Source organism: Podarcis vaucheri (genome assembly GCF_965113315.1).
Source record: "Podarcis vaucheri genome assembly, chromosome: 4".
NCBI lineage: Eukaryota > Metazoa > Chordata > Lepidosauria > Squamata > Lacertidae > Podarcis > Podarcis vaucheri.
This window is the reverse complement of record NC_138762.1, coordinates 56,636,104-56,652,735: the sequence shown is the minus strand read 5'-3', so window position 1 is coordinate 56,652,735 and position 16,632 is coordinate 56,636,104. Positions and strand designations below refer to the sequence as shown.

At 42.3% G+C, this 16,632-nt stretch overlaps 1 protein-coding gene across 2 annotated transcripts in view; it reads left to right on the top strand.

Moving 5' to 3' along the window:
• The window catches only part of KCNJ6 (potassium inwardly rectifying channel subfamily J member 6), a 114,743-nt gene that overhangs the window by 89,485 nt on the left and 8,626 nt on the right, over positions 1–16,632 (top strand). For both annotated transcript variants that reach the window (XM_082221350.1, XM_082221349.1), the window contains one exon: positions 3,601–4,518. In XM_082221350.1, the coding sequence (XP_082077476.1) occupies positions 3,624–4,518 (895 nt within the window). In that variant the 5' untranslated portion in view covers positions 3,601–3,623. The remainder of the gene's footprint in view (positions 1–3,600; positions 4,519–16,632) is intronic.

Here is a 16,632-nt window from a genome sequence, read left to right as displayed (position 1 = left end):
CTACCAAGTTAGCGTGTGCCTTTGGGATCTGAGACTGCCCTGGGGAACTGCCAAGAGGCACCACATTGCTAATAGGCCGTGCATCTGGAAGCCCATCTTGCTGCATCAGAGTAACCACTGATTGGCGATGGAGGAAATACTCCTGGACTATGTTGTTAGAAGGAGCGCAGAAGAGATTTTCTTTTTAAGGAGCTTTTCTCAAGGGGGATGCTAGGAAACAGCTCAATTTTGTCTTTCTCAAGATACCTTTGTTTCCTGATTCTAGCTCCTCATAATGGGGGGGGGGGGAATTGTGGTCCACTAGGTGCCTCGGACATCTGGCCTCCTGCACTCTCCCAAAGCCCCTTCCCTCTCCATCCCTGCTCTGGGCATCAGGCTGATAGAGCAGAGTGAACCATCCCTGCTCTGCATGCCCCATTGGCTTCCATACTGGCCACATAGGAAGTGAATATACTACCTTAGGGCAGTGGCATAGCGTGGGGGTGCAGGGGGGGCCGGCCGCACCAGGTGCAACACCGGGGGGTTAGGGTGCGCAAATCCACGGGTAAGGGGGCGCAAATCCACGGGTTAGGGGGCGCAAATTACTTGCCTTGCCCCGGGTGCTGACAGCCCACGCTACACCACTGCCTTCGGGCACACTATGCCCACTGACTGTACTAGTATGGCAGTGGAAGAGCTTTCCGTTTCACCAGACTGTGACTTCGGAAGAAAGGCCGTCTTTTGGGGTTTGTTCCCCCCCCCCCAATGTGAATTTGGTTAAATGCAAAAAAAAAATAAATAATGAATTTTGCTCCCATCCCTACCAGAGAGAAAGCTAGAAGGATTTTATTTTTTATTTTTTTAGGGCAGAGACTAAGAGAGGGAGAGAAAGTTTTGAATTAGTGAAGCATCTTGGGGAATTGCTCTCTTCGGCAATCTAATACAGGATTAGTAGTTCTGCTTTAGAAGCTGGTCATTCTTGTGTTCTTAGTATGCAGTACCTATTCTGATAATTTTTGTACAGTTTTAGATAGAAATTATGTAGCAGGAAACGTAACTGGGGGACCAGCAACAGGAGGTGGTACAGACGTAACTGATAAATCCCTGAGTTACTTCAGAGCCATTATAGCTCCACATTTTAATCCCCATGCCCTGCTATTTTGTTATATTGGGGAAAGACAGAGATATGCATTTGTTATTCCATTTCATTATCCAATGTGGAGTAATCCAGGGAGGCAGCTTTGTTACCAAATGTAGTAAAGACCTCACTGTAAGGGTACTTCTGTTTGTCCCATGATTTATCCTGTTTCCCCTGATTTCTAGGCATGGATCTGATAGTTATTTGTTTTTTTTTGTTTTTGTCCCACTCCTTTCCCCAGGAAAACCCAATGCTTACTGCTGAATTGGAACAAGCATCAGTCTGCCAAAAAAAATACCCAATTTACATTTGTTCCAGTTCAGCAGTAAACATTAGCGGCAGGATGGGGGGAAAGAAACCTCTTGGACCCATGGTGAGAAATTAAGGGACAGGAGGAAGTGTGGGTGAACCCTCAGAGCTGCTTTGCCAAACCTAATAGCCCCTCATGAAATAGGCAGATATTTTTTTTTTGAAAGTGTCCTATAAGTTGATAGACCCAAACACAGAAATATTACTGCATTCTGAGGTGTTAGACCTTACTTTGAAATAAACAACTGATTGGGAAAGGAAGTACATGCTTGATAGCTAGAAAAGTTCTGAGGCAATGGAAAGCCGAGAGTGTGTTCTTTTGGAAGTAGTTTGCCTCCATCTAGACATTTAAACAAGTCTACTACAAAGAAACCAAAGTCTCAAAAGAAAAACAACATTCAGACATCTGTCCGCTTAGTATCCAACATGGTGTAGAGAACAGAGTACTGATATTTCATATGTTTACTACAGAACAAACACACCTTTTATGTTTTTTCTGTCCTTTCAAACCTATATGATTCATCCATGTTTTATCTATTTTAAAAGAGATTTTAAAAAGGCTGCTGTGGAAATCTGAAGCAGCAGCACTTTTGGAGCCAGACTACCAGCACACAGGACCTGGCCGTACAGTCCAAAAGGAATCAACATGACTGGGCCACACCAGCAGTTGCCAGAACACCTTTTCTTTATTTTTAAAAATCTTTGTACAGAGCTGCACTTCAGATAGCTCTGCTTCCCATCTTCATTTTCCCAGAGTGCCCCATGTGCAGCATTCCTACTTAGTTTTAAGTTAGGTTGGGGGTTTTCTGACATTGTGGAGGTTGTCACCACCAGTACCAGGAGACGGGGTGAAAGGACCAGGGAGCTGGAAAGGAATGAATGGCTTCCTCTTTTCCCTTTCCCAAATGTTTTTGCAGAGGTTGCCATACACACTGGCAACCTTCATAAAACATTTTGGGAAGATTTTTTAAAAAGAGATCCAACTATTCCTTTCTCACTGTCTAGTAAGTCGGAGAGGGTGGGAGGAACAGTAAGTGACCAGGCATCACATACCATGATGAGAAGGGAATGGGTTCCTTTTTTTATCTCCCACACACCAATGAAACTTTTCACAGAAGTTGGAAGAGAAAAAGAAACCTATTTGTTCCCTATCCAATACCAATGCCTGTTGAACAGGGAGAAGTGTCCAGAGGAACATTCGTGGGCTCAAGTCTCAAGAGCTGTGTTCCTAGGAGCTTGGCATTGTGGAGCTCAATCATGGCAGCAGAAAAGGCTTGGCTGGACACCCGCAAAATTCTTTATTAGCTGTAAAAGTGGTACCCTACCTACCAGACCCCCATGCCTATTTCAGTAATTAGTGTTTGTGAGCTTTTCACCTCTACCCTGGAGTGGTACATTTCAGGTTTACCAACCCACGTGGAATTTATGAGGACTAGGTATGTTTATATATACAGTGGTACCTCGGTTTAAGAACAGTCCTGTTTAAGAACGATTCAGTTTATGAACTCCACAAAACCTGAAGTAGTGTCCCGGTTTGCAAACTTTACCTCAGTCTAAGAACAGAATCCAAACGGTGGAAGGGCACTGGTGGTGGGAGGCCTCATTAGGGAAAGCGCGCCTCAGTTTAAGAATGGTTTCGGTTTAAGAACAGACTTCCGGAATGGATTAAGTTCATAAACCGAGGTACCACTGTATGAATGCCTGTACATAGGATGCATTCATGAAGAAACTGACAACATATATATGATTGAGTATGGAAAACAGAATAAGGAAATGGGAGAAAGAAGCGATTCCCATATATGTAGGTGGTAAGCATGTTTATTTATTTTTTTGGCTGTCTGTGATGCAGGTGCAATAACAAAAAGGGCTAACGCAATTTCAGACAGGATTTCAGCAGGATGTCACTGACTGAAAACAAAGTAATAAGGCCACCTCATAACTTTTGCAGGTGCAAACAGTATGGAAAGTGGGTTCAAGTATAACCGCCCTGATGCTATAATGAGCAGAAATCATCTTGAATGCACAATTAAATGGATGCATGGAAGGATCCTTCGTTATCAATGACAAAAGCATTGGTTGTTTCATGCATGGGGTATTGTGAATATCAAGGTGCTGATTAATCAAGTTTATATATGCACATCAGTATTTATGCTCTCTTTTTTCTTTCCTGTCAGCTAATGTGCTGGAAGGAGACTCAATGGAGCAGGACGTGGAGAGCCCTGTTACAATCCATCCGCCTAAGTTGCCCAAACAAGCCAGGGAAGATCTGCCGAAGCACTTAAAAGAATGTACCAAGAGGAAAATCCAGAGGTATGTTAGGAAAGATGGAAAATGCAACGTCCACCACGGAAATGTGAGAGAGACTTATCGTTACCTGACTGACATCTTCACAACCTTGGTTGACCTCAAATGGAGATTCAACCTTTTTATTTTTGTCATGGTTTATACTGTGACGTGGCTTTTCTTTGGATTCATCTGGTGGCTAATTGCTTACATCCGAGGAGATTTGGAGCATATAGGGGACAAGAAATGGATCCCATGTGTCAGTAACCTCAATGGGTTTGTTTCCGCCTTTTTATTCTCCATAGAGACAGAAACCACCATTGGGTATGGTTTTCGGGTCATCACAGACAAATGTCCTGAAGGAATTATCCTGCTTTTAGTTCAGTCTGTTTTAGGATCTATAGTCAATGCTTTCATGGTTGGCTGCATGTTTGTGAAAATATCCCAGCCCAAGAAGAGGGCGGAAACCTTGGTGTTTTCTACCAATGCCGTAATTTCCATGCGAGACGGAAAGCTGTGTCTGATGTTCCGTGTTGGGGACCTTAGAAATTCACACATTGTGGAAGCATCAATACGAGCCAAGTTGATCAAGTCAAAACAGACAAAGGAGGGGGAATTTATACCACTCAACCAGACAGATATTAATGTAGGTTATTATACAGGGGATGATCGTCTGTTTTTGGTTTCACCGCTGATCATCAGCCATGAAATAAATCAACAGAGTCCCTTCTGGGAGATTTCCAAAGCTCAACTGCCCAAAGAGGAATTAGAAATTGTGGTCATCCTAGAAGGAATGGTGGAAGCAACAGGTAATGTTTTCTCAGGTTCAACTTTTTCATAACATGTTATTTTTAAAAGGTGCATAAGCATTATGAAAGAGGTAAGATATAATCGGAGAGAAAATACAAGATGCTAATCTTCTCCAGTTTTGTCCCAGTGAGTGTCTTCCGGCCTCCAAAAAAATGTAGGTTGAGCAAAAGATTCATTCTTGAAAGGTGATGATGCAAGCAGGAAAAATAACAACTCGGAGTAGGGTTTAGAGGGCACTGGATCTTTTTGAAGTTCTAAAGTAAATGGAGTGTGCGGTGGGGGAGAGAAAAAGGTTGCTTCTTTCTTCCCCAAGACCTGCAATCCACCCATCACTGTTTGATGCTCTGACTCACTGCCCGGTGAGGATAAATTCTAGGTGAGATTCAGGGCAGCAAATTAGCTTTCTTTGAGAACTGTTGTGCTAAATTATTTGCTGATGCCCACCTGGTGGTTCATTCTGCCAGGAAAAGAAAAGCATTGCTTTAACTTCACTTCATCACAGGAATCAGATACTCTTTTGCTACAGACTATACATTATTAGGTTTAGAATCCAAAGCATGCTCTGGTTAATTGAAAGCTCAGGTCAATTCAATATTTACATTTGGTTTAATCTCAGTTCAAAGAGAGAATCACATTTTCGAACATTTCCACATTTAGCTAGCCCCCCAAACACATATGGAAATCCCTAAACAGTAGATCCCAGATCCAGTTTCCAGCATGTCAAAGATGAAATATTTCCCATAGTATGCTTGAGAAGGAGTTTGTTTAAAATGATTGTAAAGGTAATAATAATAATAATAATAATAATAATAATAATAATAATAATAATATAATATAATATTTATACTCCACCCATCTGGCTGGGTTTCCCCTGCCACTCCGGGTGGTTCCAATAATAATAATAATAATAATAATAATAATAATAATAATAATAATAATAGATTAAAAACATCAAACATTAAAAACTTCCCTAAACAGAGCTGCCTTCAGTTGTCTTCTAAAAGTGAGATAGTTGTTTATTTCCTTGAAATCTGATGGTAGGACATTCCACAGGGTGGGCGCCTCAAAATGAAGCCTCAGATAGCTGCTACCACCCAGAGTAGCAAGTGGTTCTGGGCTAGATGGAAAATTCATATATTCATATTCTTCTGTAAGACAGTCTTCCATGTACATGCCCTCAAACTGTGGCACCCTGTGCTTTGGATTCCATAGGCTGATCCTTGGAGATGGGCCAGCAGGTAGATGGACTGTATGGCCTGATGGCTCCTTTCGAGTCTTGGCCCCATAGGAGCAGAAACCACAGTTGCAGTGGGGGGTGCTGACTGAAAGCCCAGAGCAGATTTCTAAGCCATAGCCCTTCTCTTGCTCCCCAGATAGCCACTACATGTAGTTCATGTCATGCTTCCATTTCATGGCATTAAGAAAACACACGGGTGCCATAGCAATGAGAATGCTTCTTCTATTATTATTATTTTTTATTATTACTATTGTTGTTGCTACAGAATCACAACTGCCATCTTCAGGAAGAACTAGGCTAACTTTACCCCCTAGGGAAACTCAATTTGATGAGCCATACAGCCTACTGATTATGTCAGAGAAACAGGCGCATTCACAAACCAGAAAGAAAACCAAGTGACCAAAGTCATATAGGGAGAGGCTGGTCTAAATAGACTGATGGATCTGACACTGCAAAAACAGGAGGCACAGCCAGGGCCACTGCAAACTGTTCTCTCCAAATAAAAGACAGTAATAGGCATTGGGAACCCAGAAGTGCATTTCATCAAAAATTCATCAAGGCAGAGTGCAAGAGAATAATGGCACAAACCAGGTGTGTGCACAGTAAAAGGAAAGGCAGCTACAAACAAACCCTGCTAAATGTCAAGGCAAAGGCACAGGTGACCAGTCAAGATAGGCACATTGCAAATCCATGTTGCTTTGAGAACATTGGCAACAAGAAATAAAATACAATCCTAAATCTGTAGCTCAGAAATGTTGATGGTGATTACCATGAACTATAATGATGAATTGGAAATAATTCTTTGATGGCTTACATAACATAAGACCTATAATAAAACTGGGAAGGCATGAATAATAATCAAGTTTACAACAAGATGTCTTACCCATTTAAATCATGCACAATTAGAGCAGATTAAGGGTTAAAGCCTCAGCGCCTAGGGCTTGCCGATCGAAAGGTCGGCGGTTCGAATCCCCGCGGCGGGGTGCGCTCCCGCTGCTCGGTCCCAGCGCCTGCCAACCTAGCAGTTCGAAAGCACCCCCGGGTGCAAGTAGATAAATAGGTACCGCTTACCAGCGGGAAGGTAAACGGCGTTCCGTGTGCGGCTCTGGCTCGCCAGAGCAGCGTTGTCACGCTGGCCACGTGACCCGGAAGTGTCTTCGGACAGCGCTGGCCCCCGGCCAATAGATGTGAGATGGGCGCACAAACCCCAGAGTCTGTCAAGACTGGCCCGTTCGGGCAGGGGTACCTTTACCTTTTTAAGCAGACTAACAACCCAACCCAACCCCAACACCTTTACAAGTTATCCTGTGAAGTGGAATATTACTACAGTTGTCTGCTTCTCTGTCTGTCTGTCTGTCTGTCCGTCTGTCAAAGGAAGGTTGTCTTCCAGGCCCTGCTGGTACTACTTACAAATAGTCCCATTTTTCAAAAAAATAAAAATGCAAACTTTAAAAGAACACATTTATCTTTTGGACTGGCAACCCCACAGAGAAGTTCAGCTGGACGGAGCTGGGTCTATCCTCCAAACTGTCTGGTTCAGTAAGGTTTGGCAGACTTTATTAGAGAGTAGTCTACCTTGAATATAATTGGAAGCCAAACTTTGGCTTAGCATGAATGAGCGAGCATGCACTGCTGGTGCACAGTGGGACAATCCTGGCCACTTTGTTCCTTTCCCACTCCTGTCGTTGCCATGCTACCAGGAGCTCAGTCATAGTTTGGGGTTCATGGTTTGGTTAGAAGGAGACAAACCATGAGTTCAGACATAATGCTAAGTCAGACCATGGCTTAGCTCCCTGGCACACATGGCTTCAGTGAGAGGACTGCTTAGCGTGTTCACACTTGTGTGTTGCTTGTAACCAAATCAGCCCAACCAAGTAATCCAAGAGTGTAGTTTTTGTCATCAACAACGGAACTGGAAGCTGGTGTGTGTGTTCCTGCCATCCACCAACTAAAGCAATCACGTTTCGTTGTGGTTCCACATGTGAGAATTTGAACCATGTGTAACCACAGAGGGTTACGGACACTCTTTCCACCCTGCTTTCCATACTATGTCAAAAACATTTTTGTTTGCTTAAAAATAAGATAATTACATGTGAGATATATATATTTTTAAGGCTCAAATTACTCTTTAAAAAAAACCTGTATAAAAGTAATTTCTTTATAGCTAATCATCTAAATCTGTTTGAAATTTCATTTATGTTTCTGACAGATGAACAGCTCTAGCGTAATGTTTGTAGAAGGGTTTGCGCTTACATAAAAAGCATGCTCACCAGCTGTGGAAAATGTGTTTGGAAAGCAGTAAACTGTGCACACAGACCGTTATTTAGATACCAAATGAGGCCATCAAATAGATTGCCACCTTACAAAGCTGGCTCGACTCTTAACTATCACCCTGTTGACTGATGGATTATTGTCCCTTTAACAGTGTGCTAATGAATGACTTCAGTTGTTCTCTACCATCAGAGCTATGTGTCCTCTGTGCTTTAAAAAGCCATAAGTTTTACATCAAGGTAACTCAAATTCTATAATCTGTATGCAGTTAAACACAATTTCATATTTGCATAATGACCCCCTGAGGGTCATCTAGTTCAACCCCCTGCAATGCAGGAACTCTTGACTAGATCATAGAATTATAGAGTGGGGAGCAAGGAGCTATGTAGAGCATTGAAACCCTTCCCAATGGATACTGAAATTCCCACAAATTTGGGAGGTTCCCCATACTGTGCCTATTTTCCTGCCAATAAAAACGAGAAACCTGCTCTTTTTAAAAAGGGAAAGTAGAGTCTCACAGTATACAAATATTCTGTACCAGGAGTAAGTTCAACTTTCTATCTGCACAGAAATGTAATGTATGCAAATCTTATGATACCTCTCCCCACTAATAGTTGCCCATCCTGTCACCCAACTTTTCAATCAGATCTATTCTAACTAAACTATAAAATCTTTGGCAGACCTGACTTATCACATTATTATTTTTCATGGAATTAGATATAAAGAACACCATCATTATGACTGGGTACAATGAATAGCAGACAGTCTTAAAAACATAAAGTGTGGATGAAAAAACCTGTGGCTTGGCAGAGATTGTTGGACTACAACTCCCATCATCCCCTGACTAATAGCCATGCTTGCTGGGGCTGATGGGAGCTGGAGTCCAACAACATCTGGAGGGGCACTAGCTTCTCATCCCTGAATTCTAAACCAGTACTTAGGCTTGCGGCCCTCATGTTTCAAATCTGATCCTGTATTATCACTCTTTGAGGTATGTCCTTTTGTGGATCCTGTTACTTCAACATTCAGCATTCTTGCAACATTCTTTAGAATTTGAAGAACAGGCAGTGTTTATTTCAACTTTGTGACATGCCAAATAGCATAGCTATTGATTCCTAATACTGTGATATAAATGGCTTAACAACAACGGCAGCAAGAAAAACAGCAACTTCTCTTTCTCTTCCACCAAGGAACTTAAAGACAAGTTAATTTTGCTACCAAATATGAAGGTCATAAATACAGATATTCTGGTGAAAGCATCTGAATTAGAAATAGAAAGAAGAAAAGCTTCTACAATATATCCAGAGCAGCAGAATTTTCCACTGATTTAAGTATCAGGGTATTTAAACACTGCATATCTGAAACCCAAAGAGTGCAAGTGGAGTGAATTAATGTCAAAAGATTCAGTTCACTTTTTCAGAGGAACATTTTAAAGAAAGAAAATAAACTGTCATTTCAGAAGTGTGTGTTGATTATAACTCCCCCCAAAAATTGACCTATGAAAAATTGACCCATCTGCTAAGATCTGGTCAGGTGGCTTGAATGCAGCCATCTGCACCTACAAATGAGCTTAATCAGGTATACCAAGCATCTGGAAGGGTGGACATCTATTAATACAAACACTCCCCTACAGTAGCTTAAGAGAGCTGGTAGCACCCAGAACAGAATGTTTGGTGAGCTGAAGTGGACCTCCCTGGGAAAGGCAAGAGACCCACCATTTTGCCTATTACCAGCAGAGGAAAACAAAGCCCTGGAAGGAGAGGCAGAAGTAGACTCCTAGCTCTGAAGACTGGAAAGACATTCTTAGAATCTGACGGGGCATGGGCTGAAGAAAAGGTCTTTCCTGTAATGGAACAAGGGGGCTCATCCCTCCCCCCAGCACCCATGAGATCAATCTCCCACTGCTATTTTGCCTGAGAGGCCAGCCCCGCTGGGTAGCACCCAACTCTGTGCCTGAGAGTATTTCCAAGGACATGGGAGCAGTTAATGTCGCTGTCCCACCATTGTTGTATTTTCTTCCTATCTATCTTCCCTTCCCCAGCTAAGCTGATTTAGGATTCTGCAGCCATTCCACCAGCATGACAGCAGCAATCCCGGGCACCATCAACAACATCTTTCTGGCACAAAGTTAAAACGTATCTCTTCTCCCAGGCATTTGACAGATCATGACAAGTTGGTTGATGGCCCGCTGGATGAAATGTTCTTGCTGCTGAGGTCTTAGTTGTTTTTCTGCTGGGTTTGTTTGTGGCTCTTTGGAAAAGCTTTATTGAAATGTGTTGCTTTTTAGCTTTTAACGTTTTTGCAAATCACTTAAAGGCCTTTTTGATGTAAGCAACAAATAAGTCGAATAAATCATCATCATCATGTCCAGACCTAGTATACATTAAGCATAGGATTGCTTGGCCCAAGCAGAATACCTCAAAACACACACAAATTGTAGGTAGCCATGAAATAAAACAAAAAAGTAACAATATGATAAAACCTCATTGAAATGCACTAGAATTTTATTCTGACTTAATGCCATCAGGAATTGTTTTCCCCCTCCGCAAAACAAGGGCGGTGCACTCTGTGTTTCAAACATATTTTGTTTCAGAGGTGAGCAGAACCTACTTTGTTTGACAATTTCTTTCAAAAAGCTTTTACTGCAGGTAAAAGATAATTGAGGTGTTTAAGAGCTAGAGCAAGACAGTAAGTTCTGATTGATTGTGACAGAGATTTGGCTCTGAGCTTTTCCTGATAGGCAGTGATGGATGCCAAAGTCCCATTAAGTTTATAGAAAGGAAAAACTTTATGTTTATATTTTATTTTGTTTTTCATAATCCCATTTAAATCTTATGGTCCATTTATACCCTGTAGATTTCCTTGGATTTGAAATGCGAATAATCAAATCAAATAACAAATCTGCCACTTATGTCAATGATAACATTTTCAGTACCATTGCATCATAGCTATGGGTCCCCCTCTAAATTAAAAATAAAATTCTGGGATTTCAGATTTTTCACACTGCTACTTGCAAACAATTATATTGTTGCACACTACCCCAATATCTGAGTAGTACAAAATTCCAGAGGTCCCAGGCGCTTACCCAGGGTTTGTGTTTCCTTTGGAATGAAGGATAGCAGAGACTGGGGCGTCTTTATGCTATGTGGTTTATTTACACATATATACAACTTGAGCCTACGATGAAGAGGTTCACAGCATTAATACCCCAAGAGGATCTTGCTTCTCCCAAAGTCACAGCCTTGGATTACAGCTGAAATTAAGCCCAGCCTGCAGCCTTGCTTCTATCTTCTAGTTCACATAACTCAAACTCTCAACTCTGGCCTTTGTCTTTCTAACTACCAGCAAATTGAAGGAGGGAGACTCATCCATTTGCTGTCATTTCCTTTGTTATTTAATGCTCAATAGTTAGAGGACCATTACCTCACCAGAAAGCTAGCCTGGCTATTCTAGGAATTGAATCCATTAAAAGGGGGCTCAATCATACAACCTATCCCTCCCCAAAACTCACAGCAGTGTGTGTGTCTGTGTGTGTGTGTGTGTGTGTGTGTGTGTGTGTGTGTCTGTGTCTGTGTCTGTGTCTGTGTCTGTGTCTGTGTCTTCGTCTTCCTGACTTGTGTGGAAGGCGGCTAGAATTTAAGTAAATCACAATCTAAGGAAGAGGAAGAAGAAACTTTTTCAGTGGATTATTGTCCCGCTGACTTAAGACATCTCAACTGCCTCATGGTCATGCTAGATAGAAATGTGTCCCTTTGCAGAACAAGTGGAGTGTGTGTGTGTGTGTGTGTGTGAGAGAGAGAGAGAGAGAGAGAGAGAGAGAGAGAGAGAGAGAGATGTATTCATTCTCATTTTATAGCTTCTGGGCACCATTTTTATTTAGCCTAGCTGTAACTAGGCTCCCAGACTGTAGTGTGACAATGAATTAAGGCCTAGATTCATAGTTGGCAATACCTTCATAATAAGAACTCCAGACGTTCTGGAAGAGAATATTAAACGTGTTAGAAGCACAATCTTAAAAAAAATATAAAAATTATAGTATTCCTTTTCCACCTACACAACATCCACCTTAATCATCTTACACCCACATAACTGGCTCGACTTCAATGACACTGTCTCCTCTGCTAGCTTAAGAAACTGTTATATATTTCCATGATAGCTGAAAATGAACAATTTCCAAGTCAAGTTGTTAAATTCTACATGCTTGGAACAGTGTGTGGGTGTTGTATGGATTGGCATAGAGGACTGAAGAAATCACCCCCCTCCTGGGTGCGCGCACACACGCGCGCACACACACACAGTTCTGATGACAAGATGCTTGTTTACTTATAGACTTGAATAAAGGCTTTTACTGCATAGCAGTCTTTAGCTAAGAAAATTGTATGTAACATCAAGATCAATAGTTTCAAATGCATTTTAAAAGTTTAGTGGGATCAATAGGATGCCACTTTCCCTGTGGATCCCTAGACAAAGATAAGCAAATGTGCCAAAGTTGAACTCAGGCTCAGGAGTCCTGTTAACTTAGGCCAGCTATGTTTGAAACTTAGAAGCAATCGGATGTGTTGGGCCAACAAAATGGTGACTTGACTTCCATTGACAGTGTTTCTTTCCAGGCCACTTCCATGTAGTTAATCTCTTTTGAACATTATCAACACTGGGCTGGGAGTAACCACACTATGGTTACCAGAGTGTGAGGGGTATTTTAATGACTCCCAATCTGTTAACTTTAGTGGCTTGGATGCTGGGTTGCCCGTCCATGAAGAGCTCCTTCTGTTTACAGAAGGGTTCTAATACACCGGAGGCTCCTATCTGTGGCATGGGAAAAGTGGGTTTTGCTAATTTCTCCTCTGTAGCACCACCACCATCTATGCTGTTCTGGGGGGTTCCCTGGCCCTCTGGAGCAGATCTGCAGAAGAGAAAGGGGAAAGTGGTAAATAGCACCTCCCCTCATTTGAACCAGAGCATAATTCTAGTCATAGAAATCTGGATTCCAAGTCATTGTCTTAATACCACCTGCCGCTGTTCTAATTGTGTTTGTTTTTATTACACTGCTTAGAGTCTATTGTTAGCTAACGTGAAACATTCATCAAAAGGCAGAATATAAACCCTTAAATAAATAAATAGGCATTGAAGGTACAGTGGTACCTTGGCTCCCAAACAAATCGGCTCCTGAATGCCACAAACCCGGAAGTACCGTAAGTGTTCCAGTTTGCAAACATTTTTCAGAAGCCGAATGTCCGACTTGGCTTCCGCGGCTTCCGATTGAGTGCAGGAAGCTCCTGCAGCCAATCAGAAGCCGTGCCTTGGTTTTCAAAGTGTTTCGGGAGTCATACTGACTCCCGGAATGGATTAAGTTCAAGAACCAAGGTTCCACTGTTGGTGAGAGCCAATTGGTACCCGCTTGCTTGCAGAGTAAACCCAATAGTGTATTACTAAACAGTATGAAATGAAACTGATGTTCTGATTATTTCTGCACCAGAACTCATGACACAACTGACTAGAGTGATGTGTAAAGGTAAAGGTAAAGGGACCCCTGACCATTAGGTCCAGTCGTGGCCAACTCTGGGGTTGTGGCACTCATCTCGCTTTATTGGCTGAGGGAGCCAGCGTACAGCTTCCGGGTCATGTGGCCAGCATGACTAAGCCGCTTCTGGCGAACCAGAGCAGCACACTTGCTCTTTGATGTGCTTTTGAACTGCTAGGTTGGCAGGAGCAGGGACCGAGCAACAGGAGCTCACCCCGTCGCAGGGATTCGAACCGCCGACCTTCTGATCGGCAAGTCCTACGCTTTGTGGTTTAACCCACAGCACCACCCGCGTCCCAGAGTGATGTGTAGTATGGAACAAATCAATAGCACGCTATCATGTTGGAGTTTTTGTCCCTGATTTCCCACCGATATGCTCTGTAAGTGGCATTAAAGCAACACATGAAACATTGCTACAATACTCAAAATTCACACAATTTGCTAAGAAATTTTGAGCACACAACAATAACTGGAACATATGCAAAAACAATTCTTTGCAATCAAAAGTATGGGTGACTGTATCCATCATCTCAAGGAGGAGATCTTATAAGGCTGGTATTAAACCTTTCTCACTGCTTTGTTCACATAATCTCAGCAGACAGCACATCAGCATCTCATGGTAATTTGTTGTTCAGTTTCACCATATGCTTATTATAGCCTGATCTGATCTATCCATCATTTCCTACTTATTCTCTTGCAACCACGTCTTAACTGTCCCACTGCTTCTCTGAAGTCTGCTAATTGTCTCCTCCCTGCTGACAGTTAAATTTCCTTTACCACCCCTCAGATGACAAAGGTAATTTTCACGTTATGATAATCAGTCCATGTCAATAACTACGGGGAAAGACCAAATAAGTTCTATGGTATAGTTCAGATCATGTTTTTGTTGTTGATTAGTTGTTTAGTTGTGTCCGACTCCTCATGACCCCATCGACCAGAGCACACCAGGCACTCCTGTCTTCCACTGCCTCCTGCAGTTTGGTCAGACTCATGCTGGTAGCTTCGAGAACACTGTCCAACCATCTCGTCCTCTGTCGTCCCCTTCTCCTTGTGCCCTCAATCTTTCCCAACATCAGGGTCTTTTCCAGGGAGTCTTCTCATCTCATGAGGTGGCCAAAGTATTGGAGTCTCAGCTTCAGTATCTGCCCTTCCAGTGAGCACCCAGGGCTGATTTCCTTAAGAATGGATAGGTCTGATCTTCTTGCAGTCCATGGGACTCTCAAGAGTCTCCTCCAGCACCATAATTCAAAAGCATCAATTCTTTGGCGATCAGCCTTCTTTATGGTCCAGCTCTCACTTCCATACATCACTACTGGGAAAACCATAGCTTTAACTATATGGACCTTTGTTGGCAAGGTGATGTCTCTGCTTTAGGAAGTCATTATTTTAGCTAAACTGAAGTTCCAAAAATTCTAGGTCTTTTTGTCCACTGAGGATTCCTGAAGTCCTGAAAGCACAATATCAGTAGCAATGGAATCCAGTGCCAAAGTTCAATGAAATTACATGGGCTACAGAAACCTCTTCTATCTGTCTACATGCATCCATTAGCTATTTACTGTGCCAACAGAAAATGTCTGTAATTATTCTAACTGCTAAGAGAGGAAACAGTTGACAATAGGATCATCCTGTGAAACTGATTGGCAGTTTCCTCTCATAAAGTGCAGATCCTCCTCCTCCTCATCTTCTTCTTCTTCTTCTTCTTCTTCTTGAATCACACTGAGGAATTTTTAATCAAAGAACAACACTTTAATCAATTAACCACACCAATCAATTCATTAAATCTTGCAGCCCTTTTATTTTCACATAGTACTGACAGGATAATGTCAGGATAATGAAAAATAGACAAGTTCAGCCATAGGTTCAGAATGCCAACCCCTATATCAACACTTCCCAAATTAGCACTGCTTTGGCAACGATAATAAAAGCACAGAGAAAGATACTATGCAATTGATTGACTTCTGTTGTCATTAAGAACAATGCTGTCTGGAGTTGGGTTGCGATGCGCTCTCTTTCTTCAGAAAACAGAGGAATAGCATGAAAAGCACAATAAATACTAGTTAGCACCAAAAAAGGGGAAGATGTTTTCTCTGATGCCTTCTCCGTTAAGTACCACTAATAACCGTCAAGTTCACTCTCCCAAGCCCTGCTCAGTTTGAGTGAGTGTTGCAGGTGGAAGTGCTGTCTAGTATACTCACCATTGCATACATACATACATCATGTTATTTGTATGCAGGCTTTCCATAGGTACAACCAGTGCTTTTTTCTTGGGGGCAGTGCAAGGATACGCATACCCCTAAACATTTTGTGAATCTTTGTACTTTTGTCCATTTACTGTATTTATTTTTCCCAATTTGAACTACAAAATGGTTATTTTCTTGAGTCAAAATGAGAGTACCCCTAAACAAATTTTTTTAGAGAAAAAGCACTGGGTACAACCATGCACAAGGCGGCTTACAGCATGAAAAGATTTGCATTACAAATATAATAAAAGTAGTCATAACAATAAGCACATCAAAAAGCACACAACCAAATTGAACAATTTCCACATAAATAATAAGATCTGAAATAAAGATGCCAAAGATTATTTTAGTAACATCAACAACCCCATCTCACCCACTCCGCCCCCCAACAATTAAAAAAAAACCTAACCAACACCTCAGCCCAATAGTCTGTTCTGCAGCCTCATCTCTTGTAGCTGGAGTCAGTCAGGGCCCTCCTCTCCCAGGCCAGGTGGGCAAAAGGCCTGCAGGGCAGGAAGAAGCAGGTCTCCAGGACTCACAGCCAAGATGGTATTGCCAATTGAACTCAAGAGGTCTTATGTTTAAGTAGCCATATCTAGGATTGTGCTGTTAGTAATTTTCACTGTCTACAACACCCATGTAGACAAGGTGGCTATGGCAACAATCTCAGTGTTCCTTTGGTCATGCAACGGCAAACTAAGGTCCACAGGTTAGATCAGGCCCAATTGCCTTCTGGATCAAGCCCGCAGACAGTCCGGGAATCATCACGTGGATCGCCAGCATGCTCGTTCTTTCCCTCTCCCTCACACGGCGGTGGCGGTGGCGCCTCCTCCCTCCCTCCTGG